This window comes from Anas acuta, chromosome 3 (assembly GCF_963932015.1).
Source record: "Anas acuta chromosome 3, bAnaAcu1.1, whole genome shotgun sequence".
NCBI lineage: Eukaryota > Metazoa > Chordata > Aves > Anseriformes > Anatidae > Anas > Anas acuta.
The window spans coordinates 63,769,938-63,793,691 of NC_088981.1; the positions used below are offsets into that span (position 1 = coordinate 63,769,938).

Genomic DNA, 23,754 nt, shown 5'->3' on the forward strand with positions numbered 1-23,754 from the left:
CTTTGCATCCTACAGAAACAAAACCTAGAGGAGTGTGCTACCTTGTCTGCTACCTGTCTGCCTGTGCATGAACATGTAAATGCTATTTTAAAAAGTGTTTAAAAATGCCCAACACATTAGGCAAAACTTCACATCAGTATTGTCAGTTCACTAGCATGGAAACTAAGACCAGTTCCTTTTCTGAGAACGACACCTGGTTCAATTAATAGCCCACATTTCAAGTTTATGGCTAGCTACAGTAAAGACTACTTTACCTAAAAGACTGTCACTGAACAATGGAGCTTAGAAAGCGGTCCTACAAGGGAATTGGAAAATTGGATTATGGTATTTTTTTCCTCATTTTTATTAGGTTGTTTTATGCTAAAATATGCTTCACAGGAAGGTAAAATTTTATGTTTATATTAATTTGCTTTAAAAAATGAAACCAGGAGCACATGGATGACAACAACTAGCTTTTTTTTTTTTTTTTTTTACATAAAATATTAATGACAGTAATTTTTACCTCTGATTTAACTTCAAATTTTAAAACAGATAAATATTAAAGTGATTGCAATACAGTGTGAAGACATATTCTGAAGTATGTCTTTCAATATATTTTAAAAAAATGATTACATAATAATCATAAGATCATAGATTTAATCAGGACTCCTTGGAGTTGGCTGACTAACATTCATGCACACAATTGTTTGGAGAAAAAGAGTGAAACATTCAGACAGCTTTTTTTTTTCCCTTTTTCAAAACTTTATTAGGTAGACATTACTGGATGACATTGTGAAACCCCTTGTGTGCAAGTGAATGAACTCTACAATACACATCTTCCCACATTTCATTAAATGCACCCCTGCCTCCCTCCTCCCCCCAATTTCTGAATGTTAGCTCTAAGACAGGTGGAGTGCATTCAAATGCTACTTGACATTCTTCCATTTCATCATGGGGAAGCACTTCTTAAGTTTGTTAATAACAGGGGATCGGGATATCAGTCTAAGAGAAAGGAATGCCTTGAAAATAAATGAAGTACCGCAAGTTATGACTTACGAACTTCACTCTCAAAACAGACACCGGATTCATCGCATAGCCTTTTAAATTAAACTGCCTACCATGAATGTGATTGTATTTAGCAAAGTGAAGCAGTACAGAGACATACCTACTACTGAATACTAGTGAGGTAACATTTTGAAAATAAACTGTTAAAAAATTCACTTACTTTCAAAAGGTCCTGTCCAGCAGGACAAACATTGGCAGAACATCTTCCCTTGTATCCATGCATGTACATGTGCATATACAACCTGTGTCATTATAGCTTTTTAAAGAACAGGATTTTAATTATACATTCATCAGGACAAGTTTAAAATCAGACATTACTATGGCAGATTCAACAGAAGACTTCAGTGAGTTGTCTCTAGACCTCCTAAATTAAAAGGCACTCTGAAGAGGGTAGCAAAAAATGATCCTTACAAAACATCGACACAAAATGAAGCAGCCACAAAGGTAGCATACTCAATAGTGGTTATTGGTAAAAATTTAAAATACCAACTTGAACATTAATTATTTGTAAAATATTGCCCAGGAATACTGAACATCTTTGTCAAATTTTAGCATGAAGACCATTGTTGCTATACTATGCAACAAATATAGTTATCAGCTAAAAGCAAAAGACGGGTAACAGAAAAAACTTAACAGCATTTTGGTTCTGTGCCTGCTGGTTTTAAGAAAGCAGAATGACATTCAAGGAAATAACTTCTGAAAATAAACAGTAACTCTTGACAGTAATGACATACTTTGATACATGGTGCCTCCTATTCAGTGGGTTATAGAATGAGTTAATGCCTAGTAGCTGGAGATAATACTGAAATAAAAGCTACTAAGATATTGTGATAATCACTTAAAAATTTATTCAGTATGACACTAAATCAAATTACCTATCACCAAAAACTTCAGATTTGTAAGCTGAATCCTGATTAAGCACTCATGTATGATGCTTCATGAAGAAATAACGCTCTAAGTGACAGCCATATTACTAATTAAGTACTCCATGGGGGAAAAAGGCCTCTTCTACTGTTCTAAAAACAAAAAAAAAACACCCTCATGAATTTCAGGAGAAAAGGTCCTAGAAGATGAGAAGATTATCTTCATTTCTTTTTCTCCTTCACAAACTCTTAGTGGAGTAAACTGAACACAGTGAAACCATTTTATGATTATGAATCCATGATAAATACTTTTTAAACATCATTTTTCATCCAACCCTCACCAGTTACCAGCTGTCAATTTCCTTCCAATAACTAGCATTTTGTAGCTCCAACTTCTTTTTTTTCCTAAGCTAATTCATAACAGAATTTCATATAACTCAGGATAATTTTAGAGTAGCTTATTATTGGCACCTGATTTCAAATAGATGGACAAAAAAGTGGGAGCAATGTTGGTTAAAAAAAATGCAGATCCTTTTAGAAAATCTAGATCACAAAGGCAAAATCCCACTGACCTTTGGGACAGTAATCCTAGAAAAAACACCCTACAATAGACATTTTGAAGGTATCTGAACATGGTAGTGTATCTGAACATGCTGTTTTTCCAGATCATCTGGTAATGAAGGGCAGGGCAGAGATCCAAGAGCTGCTCCACTGACTTCCCTTGATGGTTTGGTCCATCAAGGTATCCGCTCCAGAGGAATTACAAACTTGTATGAACAGGATACATTAGTTCAAGTTGGATACCACTGAAATGCTGTTAAACTGCTCCAAACCCCAACCTAGCCACAGTGCACAGAGTGGTGTGAACAGGGCCCATTAGAGCCTTGGAGTTTGAGGTTACACATACTCAAGGCTCTGATGTAACTTAACTTCAGTTGAAGTCTCTTTTTCAAACAGACACATGTTCTTTTTAGTGGTTGAAAACTCCTAGCTGAGTACGCTGGAAGACCAAACTCATTCTGACAACACATATAAGATGCATTTCTGCAGAAGTCTGAAGATGAATAGGAAGTTAGAAAAAAAATATTTCTGAAATGAGATGAAGATCAGCAGATTAAAATAGGCATGCCAGATTAACTGTGCCATTCTTAAAAAAAAACAAAAAACTTGTTCACTAACAATGTTCTTCAACCTTCTAAGCAAAGCAGTACTTAGTTTGGCTTAACATGTCTGCACGTAGGACTACTTAACAGAAATCCCCATATTGCTCTATCAGGGGGAGGGTAGAGAACACCTTTCCTTTGTTTCAAGCAATAAGGCACTTACACGTATAACATTTTTCTCACACAAAACACAATACTGGAATTCAAGTGTTGATTACATGGATATTGCCTGCCTCCAGTTTTCATAGCCTTACTCTTAGTCATGCAGAAAGTTCTGATCGCTAATGCATACAGATTTTATATAGCCCAAATGTGGAATTAAAAGTTCCTTTCTTAATGAATCTGGATGATTTTTCCAGCATTCTACTTGTGCCAGAAGCACCTAGACTAAAAATGATCTATTGTTTCACTACCCCTGACTCCCGACATTCAAATTAACCTTATTTTAAGGGGAATTCTTCACATTAAGATATATAAAAAGAGATGGGACAGGAAAGATTTCTCATTGACTTCTCAATTAAGATGAAGCTCAGATTTGACAACCTTCTCAGAAACATAGATCATTTTTCTCATCTCAACCACAGGCAAAATATATTTCAGTAAATACCTTAAAAAAAGTTATTTCGACTCAGATGGTTAATTATGTAACAGAAAAGGCTGTTTAATTAAATTAAAAAAATGCAAAACCTTCTAGCCCTAAAGAGAAACAAATTTCAGCAGTTTGCATTTAAGTAAGTTAAATACAACAGAGAATCTTTTCCTGGTATAGCTCAGCAAAATCTTACTTAAACTACTTATTACATGATCATTTTCCAAGATCCAATTTTGTCTGTGGCTATTTTCACAAATCAGTTTCAAATTATGAAATTTAGAAGTAAAAGGAGAACATTAAAAATAAAGCGTATAATAAATGGAAATGTAGTAAACATTTCGTTATGAGATGGTAAACAGTGAAATGGAACATCTACTCTGTCCTTGCAGTTTCTGGACATGAAGTAGCATAACGTAAATCAATATGAACACTTTACTGTGCATTTTTTAATGCAAAAAGACAGTGACTAAGGACTGAATTAATCTGTTTACCCACAGCTTGCATAAGAATAGAACAGTTCAGTAGGAAGGGGCTTACAGATATCATCCAGTGCAACTGCCTGATGACTTCAAGGCTAACCAAAAGTTAAATCGTGTCACTGGGCATGTTCAAATGTCTCTTGAACACTGACATGGTTGGGACATCAACCACCTCTCCAGAAATCCTATTCCAGTGTTTGACCGCCTTCATGGTAACAAATGCAAAAGAAGTTTATTGACTGCATCAGCACTTTTACAAGGCAAGTTTAAAATATGTGGACAGATTGAAAATCTACTTACAGCACCTAAACATTCTAAACATAAGGTAAATGTGTCATTGTGTTATTAATATCATGATCGGTTAGTAACAGAAGGATAAAATCACAACAACACTGTTTTCAGTTTGCCAAGTTTTCAGCAAGATAAAGGTTGAATGGGGCTAGCATGCAACAATGTTCAAACAGCTATGTGCAAAATCAATTTTTATGCAAAAAATACACTTTTTTTAATGCAATAACTTTCTCCTCTTCTGTGATCCATACAACACACTTCAGATCTACATTTCATTTTGATAAGCCAAGTAAGCTCCAAAAAAGTTTCTTCTGCATATTTAAACTAATTACTATTACACCTGTTCCTTATTTTATTAAAGGAAGATATATTTAGATGTAAACAGTTGGAATTATGTTTAGAAATTTATGTATTTATTTTTAAATAGGGACTAAATAACTAAAGCTTACTACAAATGTTCACCTTTGAAATCAGAGCATGCACTGATTTCATTTTCCTACGTTATGGTGTTTTACTGTCTGGCTAAGAGCATCAGTGATTAATTGCCTAGTATGAGCACTCCACTCCTTACTGGAGAGAGAGTGTATAGATCCTGAGCCCATATGTACAGAATAAGGAAGAAACAGCTAAGAAGTTATAATCTTATGCATTTGTTAGTTTGTGGATTTTTATTTTAAAAAAAGTTTGTGGGTGTTGTGTCAGCTTCAGCAGTGAAAACACCGCTAGTCTTGACTTTGAATCAAGATGCAGCTGTTTTTTCATCTAACAGTAGCAGAAGCCAGACATACCAGCAATGTAATTTTTAAAATATGTGCCGTCTTTCTCAAATTTGTGTTAAGTCTGAGAAATATTACACATCTGTAACTCCAATTCCTACTATGTGTTAACATCTGTTACACTAAAGGCAGCAGAATTTTAAAATGTTTAATGCTGCCTGTGGGGGGTGTTTCATGTTATTGGTGACTCAAAGCATTAAGGTCTCTTATACTAAAAGCTTGTATTCATTGGCCATACAATTTACTTGAATAAGAATACTGTTTGTGAAATCTTTCCTATGTCCTGCTATCTCCTGCACTTATTAGACAACACTAGTAGTATTACTCTGCAAGTGAGAGAATGGTCATTACCATAGTTTGCACTTCTTCAGAAATAAAACAGATCTCAAGTTGCTGAACAATGCTTATCAACAATGGCTGCCAACACACTTTCTAGTATTTTGGAACACTGAAATATTTTGGAATATCAAAGTATTTTGGGCCAATTCTGTGCTGGCATAGAAATGGATATAACCTGCCTGGTTTAATGGGGCTATGGCTGATATTAAGAGCTGACCCACTGTAAGTATAAGGCTGCAAATTAGAAGAAACAGAAATCTCTAGTAATTTCCTCACGTGGGATTCTTTCCATCAGCAAAATTAACAGAAGACTAATACAGATTATAAAGTAACAGTAATCCATGGTTCTCATCCACTACTTGGCACCACACAATTATTATCATACCAAGAATTATGAATGATGCAAGGTCTGCTCAGGAAACAAACCGCCACAACTAAATTAAAGAAAGAAAAAAAATAGCTCAGCCTATTTGGCCATTGAACACAAAACAGTTACTCGGATATAACTGAGAATATAACTGGCATAATATAACAGATATAACTGGCAGAATCATTGTCTCTCCTACCCACCACTGAACATCACACAGACTAAGGCAGTCTTCAGAAGAACAGAAAGCCCTCTGGCTAAAAGGAACATCTGACAGTGATCCTACATACCCTCTAGTGGAATTGGCAGTAGTTCGTACAAATTAATATTTTTTATTAAGTAAAACTTCACATTGATCAAACTTTCAGAACCAATAACTAGATGTAAATTAACAAACAAACAAACAAAAGCTATCATACCAAGAAGAGTTATGATGTAAGCATTAGTAACATCAAAAACAAATGCAAAATCCTCTCTTCCATATGCATTTGCACTGCCCCTGAGGAAGATAATAGATCAAAGTGCACTGTATTTTAATGACATTTGAAGAATGAGTGTACTGCTATATAATAAAGGCAGTGAGAATTGAAAAGTAACAGTTTTTTTTCTGCAGAACTAAGACTGATAGGTCAGCCAAAGCACTTAATTCCACTCCTGCCTCTTGCTTGTATTCTTAGTTTCCTACTCTTACCTGCAAATAGATTTACAAGAAGGAAATAAACAATTATTTTCCAGTGACAAACTGGATGACCTCTGCAAATACACGTAACTATATTCTGAGAAGCTGCAGCAGGAAAAATCATCCAGACATAGATATGGTTGAGCAGCCCTGAAACTCGACCCAACTGATGAAACTTCCTCAAGAGCCTAAGAGTAGAAATGAAGTAAAAGATACCTTGAAAAAACAGAACTCAAGAAGCGTGCACACAAACATTTATTTGTCCATGCACACATACTGGACATACAGAGCATGTACCTAGAGTGTCCAGTTTGAATGCATGACTGAAAACTGTACTACTAAACTGTAAGGGGCTCTAGCAACAAAAATGATTCTGTATTGAACTGAAAATAGCTGACCTAGTATCAGGTGCTTAGCTTGAAGACATGAGGTACATGAAAGGGTAGTGTGACACGTGGCTAACACAACTCTTGGTACATAAGTCTCCTCTGCAGACCAAGAGCAAGACAGTCATTTGGGGCAGTAATTGCTGTGAATTACTGATGGCTCCCACAAAGATGGCAGAGAAAGGTCATGCATGCCCTACACTACAGGGAAGGCCAGTGCTGTCAAAGCTCAGGGCCTCCATCCAGGCTGGACTTGTCAGGAAACATTGCTAGCAGCACCAGTGACCTTCAAAGGGGTTTTCCAAATGTAGGGAGAGGCAATGAAAAGACAGGTTGAACCAAAAGTTGCCCTTGCAACTGGCATGTGCTACAGTCCTGGCCCAGCAGATGCCAGAGGAGCTCCCCTGAGCCCAGAGCACCCAGCTCCTGCAGCACAAGTGCAAAAAAGCCTCAGTATGTGAGCATAATGATTTGCAGGCAGTCTAGAAATAAGGCTAATGCTGAACGGATTTAAGCACTTAATTGGAATATGGATATTGGTAAGCAAGAACTTCTCAGCAGAATAAATAGTCTTGAATATAGTGAAAACAGTTCAGCATAAAGTAATGTGTAATCTGCCTTAACACATTAATTTGACTGTCTGATGAAGTTTCCTGCTAATAAAGACAGTAGAACAGTCTGATGGCTTCTTAAGTGTACAGCTACAGAAACCCAAACAGCTTTAGGTAGTAGAAAACATCCCTGAAATTCCTTACAGCTAAGCTTATCCCATTTCCTTAAAACTTACCAATTAATGATTGTAAAATAAATGGCATGACTTTGATGTCTGTAAGATTTCCTACAAGATGAGAATAGCTGTTTAAAAGCTAACATTTTATTGAATGAAAAATTCTGGTTTGTGTACTGTTCAAATGGGTAAACTTTCATATGTATAGAAAGACTTCTGTATTCCCATTCTGCCTGGATCCTGATTTTTTTTTTCCCCCTCATCTACAGAGAGAAGCAAAACCAAATACAGTCATTCCTATTTATTTTTCCCCCCAGAGAAAGCAAGATTAGACTCTCATCCTCACAAAAGATGCCTAGTTCTGCAATGTATTAAAAATGAAGAAATATTTCACTTTGATTTAGTTTGTTCTGATAAAATCAAAATGGCCTAGGTGAAATGATAATGTAGGAGCTGAGATGTATATGCCTTTCCCTCCACTCACAATGACATGCTGTTGAATGTAAAATAAATGCAGATCTATTATCTTCCCTTTATGCTCTTTATTCTAGCATCTTAATTTCTGATTTTACTGAACTCACGGAAACTGTGAAAATAGCAAACAGCAGAGAAAACAGCTAAGACGACGAGTATTTCTCATATTTATAAAGAAACAGGAAAACAAAGGAAATTAATCTACTGAATAGTTAGTTACAGATAATCTCAAGTACTAAAATATTCTCAAGTGGAATAGTTTGACACCATATTACAGACTGCATTGCAAAACCAAATCTATTTTTTATTTTTATATATATGTATATATATATATATGCATCTCTCACTCTCTGAGGTCTGAAGGTTTGCTAAATAATACAAAAATATCTTCATTATTTGACATTTAAAGAAAGGAATAAGAATCCCTGAGTAAGCCAAAGACAACTGATATGTACAGCCTCAGAAAACACACTCAAAAACAAGACTTGATTTTAAGGCAGCTTCCAACCTGCAGGTAGAACACAAATAGAAAACTGATGTGTCACAGAAGAAACCTAATTAGCAGGTGCATTTGCATTGAGAATAGTATTTGAACTTTACTTCTAAATGTCATTGCTTCCTAGCTTAATATGCAAGTCTTAGAAAGATACTGTTTCTATTGATAGGACAACAGGGTCAACATGCCCTTCAATTCAAATGGAAAAATTAAGTACTGTTGACTTCCACAGTGTGCTTGTATGCACTGTTTCAACAAGGGAAAAAAAAAAAACACACAAAAAAAACGAACAGGAAAACAAACCAGAAGTTGTCTGAAAACACACATACTAGCCATCTATGGTAAGCTGATATTTGTGTTTCCAGGTAACTAAAATTATCAGTTTCTTCCACTGAGGCTTTGAAGTCAAAGTGAATATCTTACGATAACAGAGTATTATGCTGGTGGGGAAGCAGACTATTTACTTGGGAAAGTTACAAATAGATTTAGATTTAATAATAAATTTTCAGAGAAAGTGGTGCAAAGTACATCCTCTCAAAAGATATGCTGTTTGTGAGCCTAAATTTTGAGGTCTGTACACTTAGGACATTACTCATCTTCCTGCTTCCCCATCTCCCACACATACACACACATACATATATATGTATCTTCAAACACTCAAAAAAAGTACCTTCACAGTACAAATCTAATCTTCAAGATCAACTTTTTTTTTTTTTTAAAGTACAAAGTAGATATTTCTCTTATTCATTTCCTCTCTTTAGTGTATCAGTGTTCTGCTCACACAAATTTACTTTATTCTATTTTCTTTCAGATTTATTTGTATGATAAATTTGGATTGTAACTAGAAATGAAAAAACTCTTAGCTGATTCTTGACTCTGAATTACATTGCTCTGATGGTGATATGCCAAGAAAAAGGTCCAGTGACAAACAGTGGTTATCTAAATTTAGGAAAAGAGAGCACAGATCACTATTTTCTTCAGATCTATAATGAACCAAGAGCAGCAACACTGGAAGCAGAGAAAAAAAGTGAAACGGTCTCCTAACAATTTGCGATCCCTTCCCTTAGTCAAAATTCACAAATTTTCCTGAAGAGACATCAGTAGATCCTCTAAGACTTATGCAGACTGCTTATAAAACAAACATACATGCTATTTAGGTTACAAAATTCCACCAAGTCAATCTTCACAGAACTAGTGTGTAGCATTTGTACTATATGTCAAGTCAGAACAGAAGAGCAGGTTTCCAGCTTCCCTGCAAACACGTTTCCTTGCACATTGTGTCACATTTCAGTGGATATCAGTGGCCTGTTCTATCTCTAGTTACTTCTTGTTATCTAATCCCTTCAAATCTTTTTTTGTACTGAGAAAATTTCAAAATGCTGTACTCCTCTAACAAATTTGTCACCCCTCCCAATCAATATTATTGGACTGTCAAAAAAATAAATATGAAAGAAAATCCAATGAGCATATTTGTAAGTATTACTGAATTTCAATAACAGTAATAACAATAATAGTAATGTTTCTTTTTGAGGCACTATTATTTGGCTGTGGCAATCCATGCCGCACAAATGTGATCTACACTCTTGCTTGCTAGTAGGACGACTCAGAAGATAACCAGCTGTCATGTTCTGGCATGTGACGGGGTTTTGGTATGCTGAACAGAATGCTGTGTGATGGAAGTTATTTACAGAAGTAGTTTTTAATACCAAAAGTAGTATGCTCAGTGTACAGTAAGAGTCCAAACACTTCTAAGCATTTCCCCCTTAAAGGCCAACACTGAAGTTAAACGGAGCACATTAGCAGTCAAACGCTTTCTTCACAGGCCAAATCGGTAGTAGAGTTGTGGCTACAATACAGACTTTGATTGTCTAGTTCAGAAACTTAGACTTAAATCTTCAAAACAAAAACCAACCCTCCAAAGTAATAATAATAATAATAACAATAATAATAAAAAAACATTTAAAAAGCAGCAGTCAGGGGGCCCATCTTGTTCAGAGTGCACCAGAGCAAAGAGGCTTTCTGGTCTGCAGTAGTGTTCAGCTGAGGGAAGACGACAGGAGGTCCCCCACTTTTCTTCCAGGGCGGTGGCTGTGATGCTGTTACCAGAACTGTATTGCTCTGTAGCACAAACCGTGTATAGCCCTTGCAGGACCAGTTTAGTTCAGGTGAGTATGGCCTGTCCTTACCAGGGCATACCTGTCCGTGACCTCTTCCTCTGCTTTTTACAAAGGCAATAGATAGGAAACACAAATAAACCTGCCAAAATAAGGAAATAAGAAGAAAGCCATAGTTAAATGAAATATTTTGTTCATGCACTGTATTCTTGCAATATATGTAGAGTATTAAGATGCAGCTTTCCATGTCTTAAGAGAATTTAGACAAGGTATCTGGGACAAGCAGAAGAAAATACTAGCCTGCAACAGTCTCTTTGGCAACCAGTTAAAATAAACTAAAACAGAGAAAGTGTAGAACAAATTCCTGCTAACCTCACTTCCCATCTCTGACAAAAATTTGTTTCTGCACTACAGTTTGTTGTGTGTAAGATACAAAGTTAAAAGCTTTAACAGTACTTTAGAAATTCTTAGATCTGAATTCAAGGCTGATTTAACTTAACTCATTTTCATAAACATGTAACACGCAAATATAAAGGCTAAGACATGCCTATTTATAAAACTTTTTAATTCAAGGTTCATTTCTTCCTCTGCAGATTATCAATACTTTATAAATTTTCTTAACCAATTCAATCAGTTTCACCTTCATTAAAAGAATTTTATGTATATATATATTTATATATATATATATATAAAAATATAAATAATTATTCATTTTACAGACGCCCTTGTTATCTATTGTGAAGTAATACGAAATATTTATCCCTGCCCAGGCAGGGGTCTATATTTTTAAAACTCTTTTGAGAAAAAGCTGTAAATGACAAAAAGCAAAATAATAATAATAATAATAAACACCACAGATTTATTCTATTATTATAGTGATAAAATAGTTTGTTAGAAGAGGCACTCTTTCAAGTCCAAAGGAAAAGCATCACCTCCTTTCTCTTACCACCAGCTGGGCAAAGAGCAGATTTGCTAGAATAACTGCATCCACAATTAATACAAACACATTAACCGAGTTTTGATACTATCATGAAATTAATTCATGGTACATCTTTTTGTGCTTGAATCCAATTTGGCAGCCTATGCATTGAATCAGGCTGAGACTGGCTGGTAAGATTCTAAAGACAAGTTAATTTAGAAAAAAATGTCACGTGCTTTATACTAAAAGTTTATCTATGAAAATTGTATTTTATTTTTTTTGTGTCCATCTCTTACAGATGAAAATTCTAAGATATCAAGTAATACAGATACAGATAGTAACTGCAAAATCAGACTCATTCATATGCGTAATTCTTACCTATTACAACAGCTATGGCTCCCAGTGCCAGTCCCAGAACCAGTATTAGGGGTGTAATGAGTAGTTTTCCAGCTGAAACATAAAATTCATTAACAATTCAATGTATGCATTTTATTTTTCCCTTTTGAACCATCCATAAATGTTTGTGTATCTGATCTCTTAAAAGCTGGTTTATTTTTTTTAAATACTATGTTAGGATCCCTATTGCTAAAGTCATTATTAAAAACTGAACTTGGAATCCAAATTGTCTTTCTTGTATTGAGCAGCAGAATCTTTCTAGCTCTCTCTTTCTCTGTTGGCCAGATGGCTAGTTCAAAGATGTAACTTCCCTTAGTAGCTTGAAAATATAGCAGAATAAGCATTTTACTGATATATCAGCAGACTGAACACAGATTTGAGATTAAACAATACTCTACTTTAAGCACGTGTTTGAAAGATTACTTATAGAAAGGGGGGAAAAATTTGTTTGTTACCTCTCCCCTACCCTTCCCTCTCTCAAGTCACTTGTATCAGATTTCAGTAACTGGATTACTTCATTCAACAATGACGTAAACCTCTCCATAACCTGAGCCACTAATTTGGGCAGTCTGAAGGAAAAAAGATCCTTTTTTACCACTGGAAATATTTACAGTGGTAAAATGAATTGGTCCTTTTCACACTTGTTTTGATAGCTTTTAAATTTCACAGGAGTGTCGTGGGCGGGAAACATTAATTCCTAGAAGGAAAAATTGGCAAATATTATTGGTATTACTCTAGTTGCTAGGCATCCAAACGGTCAGCCTTTTGGGGACTCCGCTGTACTGCATTCTATAATCACAGAAGTGGTCATTGCTTCAAATAAATTACTCAAGTGTAGACAGAAGGAGGAATGTGATGAAAAACCTCAAGAAAATACCAAAAAAAAGTGATTAAAAACATTAATAAGCATTACTGAAGCCCTTACTTTCAAAAAAGCCTACAGAATTCTGTTTTGAGGTATAAACTGTCTATATACTTTACTAATAACCATGTAATTTGAATGTTAGAAAACCATGACATGTTTGGTACCAAAATCATTAAAAACCTAAACTACTTGAACTGGTGACTAAGTACACAGCAACAGATTCTGCAGAAGGGCTAAGCAAACTTCTGACTGGAGTCACCTCTTTGCCTACATAAAGAATGCTTCCTAAGTTAGTTCAGTTTAATAGCTCGTTTACGTACAGTTGACACACTAACTCAGAACTGCAATAAACCATGAATGGCTGACTTTTTCCTTCTCTCTGCGAATATGAAGTTTAGTTTAGTCTACTTGTCCCAAGATCTCAGGGGACAACCTAAGTTCACTAGCTAGAGCTTCCTTTGGTTATCAACACATTGTTTTAATGGTTATTCTTTAAAAATAAAATAATTTTTCTACTTACATGTGTACTATATGTAAGTCCTTAATTTTACATTTTACAAAGGTAAAGAAAGATAGAGGAACAAGTTCACACAAGGTGAGCAAGACCTATACAAATCACCATCAGCTAAGAGCATAAATAGCAGCAATCACTGCAAAGCAGCCAATATCTATATTTTACTCCAGAAATTTATTAACTTGGTATGAAACCAGTTATAAAATGCTGTGTTTTGAATGTCTGACTGAATACTGCTTTCTATCCAAATGCGGTTTGACACACATCATTTATCATAGTGCAAAGGACTATGAAGCTCTTAATCACAGAGGGAATTGTGACACACTAAGAAACCCTGTTGAGACTATGGATGTTTATTACAGCCACTAGATTTCCCAAGGATCCATTGTCCTATTTCTGTCAGCTTCTGCGACTGCTAGCAAATAGAGCAAATATAAAAGCCTTGCCACACAGATGAATAAAATCTTGGGTCACTAGTCCATGCAGTGAACTCAGCATTATGTTATGGTAACCAGTTTGGTAACATTCAAAGTTAGTTTTTACTGATAGTTACAGAAACTGTTGCAAATAAAAGAAGCCTAAAAAGGAAACACTGAAAAAGTTCTACTCAGCTGGAGGCAATTCTCTACAGATTTACCTAGCTTGACGACTTAGATATCTATAGTAAAGTAATAACTGCAGGTTTTTTCAGAGGAGTTTCATTAGATATACAGAATGATATTTTTATGTCAAATTAGGAAACATTTAGAAAACATGAGGGAATGTTTTTCTCTTTACGTAACTGGTCTTGGTTGTGGGGTTTTGGGTAATATTTATGAAAACCCAGAAATCCTTAGAGAATTCTTTGCCATCAAAAACTTTATATGCTAGCTTTGGAAAACAAATTTAATCACTAGCATGTGGATAAATAATAATCAAATTTAGTCTAACTCAATAGCTGTATATGCTTAAACAGTCATTACAAGTATCTACTTACAAATCAAAACAGTCACAGTGCTAATACAAGCTTGCATCTGTTTTTAAAAAGTCCTATCAAATGTATGAAGGAAATCTTGTACCAACTTAAATGATAAAGTTGACAATGAAGGCTGGATTCTAGAAATAGGATTCTTCCTGCTGCAGTGCTCAAAACCATGCCTAAAGCGAATCTTGCTCTGTCTTGGGACAACGGTATATATCAGATTTGAAGATAAGCTGCTTGCAGAATCCTATCTGAGATACTATTTACTATGGAAAATAATTCACTTGTTTTATAGCACCATTATGTGTTGTGTACCCTATTATGTATCCATGCAGTATGCAGCAATTGATTTTGAACATAATTCACCCAATTGATTTCAGGTGGTACTTACGCAGCATCTTACATTTAAAGACAGCTGAACATGTACTTTTTTCCTGTGTTCAATACCCAACACAATTCATCACTACCTCAGGTTATGAACAAACATTCTGTCTCCAAATTAGCCAGAAGGAGTCTAATTACTATGTGGATGAAATCTCAAAGTCAGCTTTTTACCCTTCAGTCCTAGCAATTTCATCTTACAGTATTGGCCACAGGACAAAGTTCTTCTAAATTCCTTTAAAGAATATACTGGCTAAACGGTGAGAAGAGGAGGGAAGAGAAGGAACATCAAAAAAACAGACTACTTTTGCTCCCAGTGTATCTTGGGTTTCTATCACCTTTACAAAACCATTTGTTTTTGAAGAAAAGTGTGTTGAAATACATGTTGCCATAAATGCTTTTCCCCTATTTTTATGACAGAACAGTCTATGACAGTAGGCACACACATTTGCTGCTTAACAGAAAATATGATGCCAGTCTGCCGTGAAATGTTCTTTCCTTTCTACACACCCTACCCACCCAGATTTAGTAGAAACAAGCCAAAGAACCTTTGCTGTTCAGACTACAAAATCACCACACTTATTTCTTCTCCATAGTGAGAAAATAAAAAAGTGACAGAAGAAAAGGCATTTTGCAACATGTCACCAGTCTCCCACTGGCAGCCAAGTTAATGTCCTCTTAATTTCCACTACTTAGCCAATTTTACCACAGTAAATGGTAATTTACTTAGCCAATTTTACCAGTGCCATTTTACCACAGTAAATCTAGTTTTTTATTTTTATTTTTTTAAATTGCTACACGCTACTAGAATTTAGAGACTATACTTTTAATGGCCTGTTCCTCTGCTATGGTCTCCTCTTTCTGACGACTCTTCAGAATGGAGCCAGAGCCCAGTCTTGCCCTGTAACACCAACTGACAAAACCTTAAGATATTTACAAGTCCTACCAGAGATGACTGAGGAATTTAGGGTCTTGGGCATCAAGGCAGAATTCTCTGAGTCCTTGTGAGCTTGATTGTTAACAAGCTATGCTGAATAATCTCAGCAATTAGTATATTTTCTGGCAGCTAGTGCTGTCTCTACTGAACTGATGAACATCCCCATGGGAAATAACACAATGACAGAGCTTAACGCTGGAGAGAAATTTTAAGAGAAAACCCTAGAAGGAATTTAGGTTGAGGCTTTGAGGCTTTGTTGGCCTTCTAAATTAAGGCAAATCACAAGCACACTTACAAACAGGAAGCAAAAATAAAATATACTACATGTTCTCTATGTATGTTTTTATAGATATGAACATACACGTCTTCACCACTGAATTTTAACTGATATATGCACTTCCACAATTCTTTGTGGGGAAAGAAAATGGGGAAAAAAATAAACACTACTGTAAATGAACGTAAAGTGTTTACTCATTTACATTATGTGTAAAGCATTGGACAACTAAGACAGAAAGAATTTTTGGCAGATTTATAATATGATAAAAAATACTTATTTTTATTGCTATCTGCACTGAACATAGATTTAATCCTGGGATAACTTAACCCGTGAATATGCATGTAAGCAGCATAGAATTTGTAATGTCTCCTGCTATTACAGGTAGCGATTCCACCAAATACACCAAGGTCCATTTACAACAGCTTACACTGTAGGCCAATGTTTGTTTTACTGAAAACTCTTTTTGAAACCTTACCAAGTGCTTTGAAACAGCCCTTGAATTTTAAGCCTAAATTTATTCATGGACAGTTTATACCCATGTGCTCTAGTGCCAGCACTGTCTTTAATCTTTAATAGATCTTCTCAAATGTTGTAATTTCTCTCTAGAAAATGCAAGAGAGTGAAAACATGCATATTGACTGCTTTGTATCTTCCTGTTAAATGAAATAACACAGATCCAGTCCCTTTTAAAAGAGCTACTGAGGAACAATTTAATAGGCATTCATCAACTGATAAGCCAGCACCAAAACCTCAGAAGAGGCCTGAAAAGCTTGCTCCACAGGAAATATAGGATTTCAGGCATTTCCTTCCCTCCTCTGATCCTACTGGTCAGCTTAGGTATCCCCCAGTTCAGCACATAAATCCATTGTTGGGAACAAACATCGCCCTAAGTGACACACTGATCTAGACATGTAGCTGAGGTGCTGGACTCCACTCCAGCTTAGTCACCAAACCTTGTTCAGCTTGGCAACAGTCAGCTCCTCCTGCGGATCTAGGTTTTGGCTGCTATACACTGTGGTGTAGCTTTCAGAGCGTGTTTGAGCAAGTGCTTCTCAGTTTGCATACCAGCAGAGAGAAACACAGACCAATAGACCAATAGGGCAGTTGTACAACAAAATGAAAATGCAGACAAAAACATAAAACATAAAGACATTTATCATGTCAGTAGTTTGAGCACTGCACGGAGTTTCACCAAAAGATCTATGAAATCAATGCACTGTAGTTTCACATGTGGCAATGTAACAGGTCTATTTAGGTACCTGAAATCAATGCATAGGTGCTACAAGTAAAGTGAATTTTCTCTGGAATGAACTAAAATTCTTCTTTAAGGCTAGCTTATACCAAGACTCATTTTTGCTGGTTTGATTGTGTATTTTTCCAGTTTGCTTATGTATTATCAAAAAAGGTTGGGAAACACAAGCTATCCAAAGAGAATACTTATTCATACACAAACCATTGACAAAGGGACCCCAAATGCTATATTTTAATGTATTTATTAAACCACCTTTTACATAACTAAAAAAAGAAGGTACCCATCCTATACATTTATATGATATTGATCCCCCACCCTCCCCAATGACCTCTTTGTGCAGCTCTCTACAAAGCACACTTATCCACTCACCACAGACAGAGCCTCGCACCAGTCTCCTTAAATGTGGTCTCTCGGGGAGGTAGCGGTATTTGCATCCAAATATACTGAGGTTTGATGTGTGATCTCCAAAGAAACGGAGCTGGCGGTATCTCTCCCCGCAGCGGTAACAGAAATTAGTGTTACACTGGGAACAGGTCATGTGGTCACACCCTTCTGTCCTCTGGATGTGGATCTTCACGAGCAGGAGGAAAAAGAAAAGACTGTTTTTAGCCTCTGGAGCACGGAAAAGCAGGCACCGCTCCAGCGCGATCCATATACATCAGATGAAGAGATACTGCAAGCAGCCCCTTGCTGAACTCGGCATCTGCATTAATAGAGATTGCAGCTGTCCTAAGACAATAACATTTTCTAAGGCGTGTTTCAGACCATCAAACACGAGTTACAGCTGTTTCCAGGCTTCTACATAAGAAGTGCCTTTCCACATAGTTCTCCCTCTTTGCTTTACATCTTTGACTCACATGAGTATCTGAGAGATCCTTACCCTTACTGAAGATGAAAAATTATTTTTACTACCTTTATTTTAACTTTACTACCTTTATTTTAACTCTGTCTCACCCCTCCATAGATGGGTTTCCCTCTTATGCCTCCTGTGGCCCCACTCCCTGTCCCATTACCATCACAGATTGACTTGGCATTTTGTAATAAAACAAGAAAGGCTCTGCTTCAGGATGAGGGACTTAAAAAGCACAGGATTTCTTATTTACGTGTATTTTTAACACAGCATTAAGCCAAGCTCCCTAGCCTTCCACCTTTCTGCTAATTGTCTGCATAAAATAGCTTAATAATAATTTAACATTTCTATACCTCTGTATACTTCTGCACACTTGGCGCATTTACTCACTTTGCACAGATTTTGTCAGGCTTCAGTTTTAGTTAATAGTTTTGAGAAACTTAGAAGAGAGGTAGTCCTGACAGTATTTCATGAAACCACATTATGCACTGCAACGTTGATTACACAACTACTGCTCAACCTTGCCAGCTAAAAACATAGCTAATGGGGTGGTAAACACTTTTCCTAACTCATAAAATGGATTAATACTGCCACCCCCCAGGCTCCACAATGTAACAGCAGACAAAATACACAATGATTGAGGTTGGAAGTAACCCTCAGATGTCCCCTCTTTTAACCCCTAGCTCAGTGGTGGGCTAAATTCAGAATCAGATTAGACTGCTCCAAGCCTTGTCCCACCAGATTTTAGAGTCTTCAAGTATGGGTATATCACAGTCTCTTTGAGTGACCTGTTCCAGACTTAACCACCCTCCCTGGGAACAGCCTTTCCTCCCTTTACATCCAACAGGAGTTTTACTTACTGAAACATATGATGAATGCATCAACTTCTTACTCATATCTACACATGTATTTTGACAAGACACCACCACTTAATGGCCCTGCCAGCACCAGAGGTGATGAAAGCTCAGGCACAAGTGAAACCTCTAACCTCAAGGGAGGCTCGTGATTCCTAGGGTATCGGACATTATTCAGAGGGTTAAGTGTGGAACTGGTCGTGGTTCATCTGGGATCTGAGAAATCTCTTCCACCTCAACTGCTACTGAAATTGGAACTTTGTGTATGTAACAAGCTGACATTTTCCACCGGCAGCGCTTAAAAGACTGCAGGGCAGATGTCATGAAAAGTGGCTCCAGATAGGTCTGCCGACATCCTTGTGCCAATGTCAGCCATCTCAGAATTTACTTCTGCACTTTCAAACACTTCTTTCAGGTAAAAAGATGGGAAAAACATTCACATGCACAAAGACTGCACTATAAAATGCCACTCTGGTAGACATATAGAGGGCTTGCATTCATCCAACAGAAGGGATCCAAATAGGCTGACTAAACAATTGCTCCCTCTACTTCAAAGAAGCCCACTGTTCAGTTTGTTTGTATCATTCCTTCACCTGTAGCAGAGGTACACTGTTTTCCAGAAGCACCTAAAAAGAATGCCATTGCTGATGAGCTTTATAAGCTACTTGATTTCAAATCTTTCACATTTAAGTGTTCAGTGCAAGAAAACTAGGAAAAAAAAGTTTGCCCAACGATATACCAATATTATACTATACCAATATATATATATCTATACCAATATATATATTACTATACCAACTATAATATTATATAATATATAATATATATATTATATATAATATATATAATATATAATATTATATATTATAATATGTAATAATATATATAGAATATAATAATATACCAATATTATACAATTGGTATATGAAATATACCAATTTCATTTTTGATTTTTTTAAAGGGATATTGTCAGTTTGAGTTTTGCTTTTCCCGTACAGGTCTTATATAAAAAAAGTGTTGACCATATTAATCGAGCCAAAGTTTAATTTACTTCATAAGGCATTAACTTTAAAATCTCTTGAATCTACTTGCTCCTGGTCTAAGTCCTCCAGAGGCACTGTTCTCTTAATTTTAAGTTGATAGTTTTTACTGCAATTATATGAACTTTGTATGAACTTTTAATTTGTATGAACTTTGCTTCTTCAAACCAAGATATTACAAATGTTTTAGACAATATTTATCTGCACATACGTCTTCAAAAAGTCTGCAAGTCTGGAATAACTAGTTGTACTTATCCATATTTTTTGTTGCCAGAAGAAATCCAAACCCCACCACCTTTCCCTATTTGGTGAGGATGGAATCCACTCAGAAAATGACATGTGGAGCTTGGAGTTGCTGCCACCCGCTGTCAGATGGATGATGCCAGACAAACTCCGTCTGATTCAGCCAGGCTGCTCTCAAGCTAAGTGTGTGACATTTCACCAGATAGACTCCAGCCTTGGTTCACAGGGATATTTCTCCCTGCCCTCAGCATAATCTGCCGAGAGAGATGGGTTACAAATATCTGTAGGTTGGGAAGATGATCATGGCCAGGTCAAATACCACACGAGTGCTCCCTGCTCCCCTAGCCAGGAGTGCTCAGGTGCTCAAAGGCCTGGAGGGACACAGCTGCCTGCTGTGGCATGAAGTTTGCTCACTGCAGGTTCTCCCACAGCAGGAGCAGAGAGACCAACCATTTTCATCACTGACTTGACCCCCTCATGCTGTGCAGGGATGCCTGTTCACAGAAACAGGCTCTGGGAAACCTGCCACTGCTGGGTGAAGAGGAGACATGCTGCTCTGCTGTCGCTCCTCCCAGGGGAGCCTGGTGCATGGCTTAACCACCCCATACGGCAGCAATGACTCTGCTCCCTCCAGAGAGGAAAAATAATTCAATCACCTTCAAAAACCATGGCCTGTATTATGCGATAACATTCACATTAATCAGAACAGTGAATGCATACCATGAGAAGTATATGATCCATGATTCTCATTAACATTCTTGTTTACTTAAATTTCTGCTGCTGTTTAAAGCTAAGTAAGAAACACTCTACGTTTCCTCAGTGTTTTCTTCTGAAGTCAAAAACAGTAGTGCGGAAAGGCAGATAAGGTTACAAATTTTATGGAAACATATCTAATAATACATAGCAAATCTGCATGCCTTTGCCAACTCCCACTAAAACAAGACCATATCAAAATAAAACATGCTGAAACATCGCCTACTTGGATCTAGAAGTACAATAGATCAAGCAGTATGTTACAAACTCTTTTCCTCCTTCCATTTCTTTAATTGCAAATATAGTAGTCATCTGATCATGTTTTATACAGTGGTTTTAGGGGGTAGACAGAGTGAGAGTCAGAAAAGTATTAGCTCCAATCTCCCCATCCCCAAATATTTAGCTATTGGTGTGTTCATCCCCATATGTTCAGACTTCTTTTATTGCCTTTGACAAAGAATGCTGCAAAATATACATTTTTTAACTACTCAATAACTGATTATGGGAAAAGGAAGAAAATAGTGCAACTGTTCTAACCACTAAGTGGCTCTTTTGATTATTTGCTAGTTATAGAGTTGACTTAAAGACCAACAATGTGTTGACATGAACCATTCAGAGGTTGTAAACAAAAAGAACTTTTTCCACCTCTGAAGAAAAATACTAGGAGCAGTGGTACAGTTTATGAAAAGATGGAACTCCCTCTTCGATATTCATTTATAATATCACATTACCAGAAAGGACTTTTTAACAAAGGTTCTTTTTCTGTGCTAAATTCATAACTTTCTATTTTGCCTCCTACCATACAGAAGGTTTTATTTTCATTTGATTGAAAAAAAAAAAACAAACAAAAAAATCAAGAAAGAAATCTGAAGCCTCTTTAGAATCAATAGCTAAACTCACGCAACTTCAGGCTTCAAAATTAGACATTTTGACCACCTAGGTTTCAGGTGTCCAGTCTTCTTATTCTGAATCCATTAAAAACAGCTATACACTTCAGATTTGGAAAAGTCAGATTATTTAAAATGTATTAATGATACACACATTTATGCTGGCGTCTTCTATTCTTCTCTCTTTCCAGCTAGCAGCCCTCCTTTCCCTGCTTTTTCATGTTCATACTTTTTGGCTTGGTACATTGTTTTCTCCTTTTTTTGGACAGCTTATTTCAATAGTTACATCATTCAGATTGTCCAAAAATCTGAATCTGGACTGAACTCAAGAAATTAAAACCAAAACAGATACTTCTGCCCACTCCAAAAGGAAGAAAGTTTGTAAAAGGATTTTACTGTAAGACTTTCCAGAAATCAAATGTTTTTAGAACTGGCTCAAACCTATCAACTTTTACCAAATGAGAAGTTGTTAAAACTATTCAAAAGTCATGTGTATGCGGAAGGAAGGGTAAACAAATGACCACTGATCTCACAGCTTTACAAATTTTTCTTCATGCTTTGAAGTCTTTCAATTTCAAGCTACAGCATGACAGGCATTTCTTTCCCCATGACCAAAATAAGAAACTTAGTAAACTGATAAACATTCTCTTTATTTGCACAAGGTAAGGCTCAAAGTATGACTAAACATACTTCATACATTGGGAAGTAAAACTTCCCATTCACTATTTATTTCCTACCAAGCATTCTCGTTATCTTACTTTGTCCCCTCCATGATGTAAATGTAGAGCAACAGATATGTTCAAATTAAGTACTCCTTTTCTAAAAAGCTAGTCTCCTACCACCACCAGGATGATCTCCAGATTTTGACTTATTACCATCAGCAACTGGAGACAACTGCTGTGAAAAACAAAAAAGCAAAAAGCCATAAGAGCCATCCCTGTTAAGGGTTAGGGGCATGTTGGGCTGTTCCACCACATTCAAGTAGCTGGACATCTCTTTCCTGTCCTGGAAGGATGGGAAATGGCATTTCTAGGGCATGAGACTGCACCTCATTCTGTTGAAAATTAAGCTAATTTATGAGAAAGGATTAAATATCAGTTCTTTCACAAACCTAAAAAAAAAAATCTGGTTTTGCCAAAAATTGAAATCTCTTAGTTAACTTGTTGATACCAGTACTTTCTGACTGACTCCAACACTGAATTCAGCCAGTCTCTGAAAAATTTGACAAAGAGCATCATATTTCTCTAAAGCTTTAAAATTTCTTTAAAGCTTTATTATAGGAATAATTTGGCCTGTAACACACTCATTACAAGTATAAAACAAAGCCTTGTCTTAGAATTTCTTTGATGTTTCTTTTACATGCAAAGAGTCTGCAGAGTAAGTAAAACACGTGACCCATTTTTCTCAAAGGGTCAAAGGTAAGAATTTGTACAAGTGTGAATTCAGTTTCAAATCCAGAATAGAAGCTACAAATATTTACTCTACATAAATATTTAAGCAGTTTGAAGCTACCACCTGTGCACTCCCAGAAGGCAGCTTACCTTGCATTTTGGACACTTCTGGGCATTCCTTTGCCCGTGCTCAATCTCGTTGGCCCAGTGACGCAACAGCTTGTCTCCCTTTTTGTACTCTTTGCAGTTAACGCCTTCATGCCAAGGCGAGTGGCACTTGAAACACCAGACAAATTGGCAAGATGGACACTGGATCTGTACAAATGATAAAACACCACACATTTGCAAGATGCTTAAATTGATAAAGGTTCTACTCCTCCCACTCTCTTGATTTTAAATCATTACGACAAAAACATCATCATCATGTCTTGTAGAGCCTGGCTA

General features: G+C 36.4%; 1 protein-coding gene across 1 annotated transcript in view; it reads right to left on the reverse strand.

Moving 5' to 3' along the window:
• Positions 1–439: 439 nt before the first annotated feature.
• The window catches only part of RNF217 (ring finger protein 217), a 61,619-nt gene continuing 38,304 nt past the window's right edge, over positions 440–23,754 (reverse strand). Inside the window, exons 3-6 of the mRNA XM_068677536.1 lie at positions 23,461–23,625; positions 17,662–17,863; positions 12,088–12,159; positions 440–10,932 (exon numbers count right to left, since the gene is read on the reverse strand). Of these exons, the coding sequence (XP_068533637.1) occupies positions 10,859–10,932; positions 12,088–12,159; positions 17,662–17,863; positions 23,461–23,625 (513 nt within the window). The 3' untranslated portion in view covers positions 440–10,858. The remainder of the gene's footprint in view (positions 10,933–12,087; positions 12,160–17,661; positions 17,864–23,460; positions 23,626–23,754) is intronic.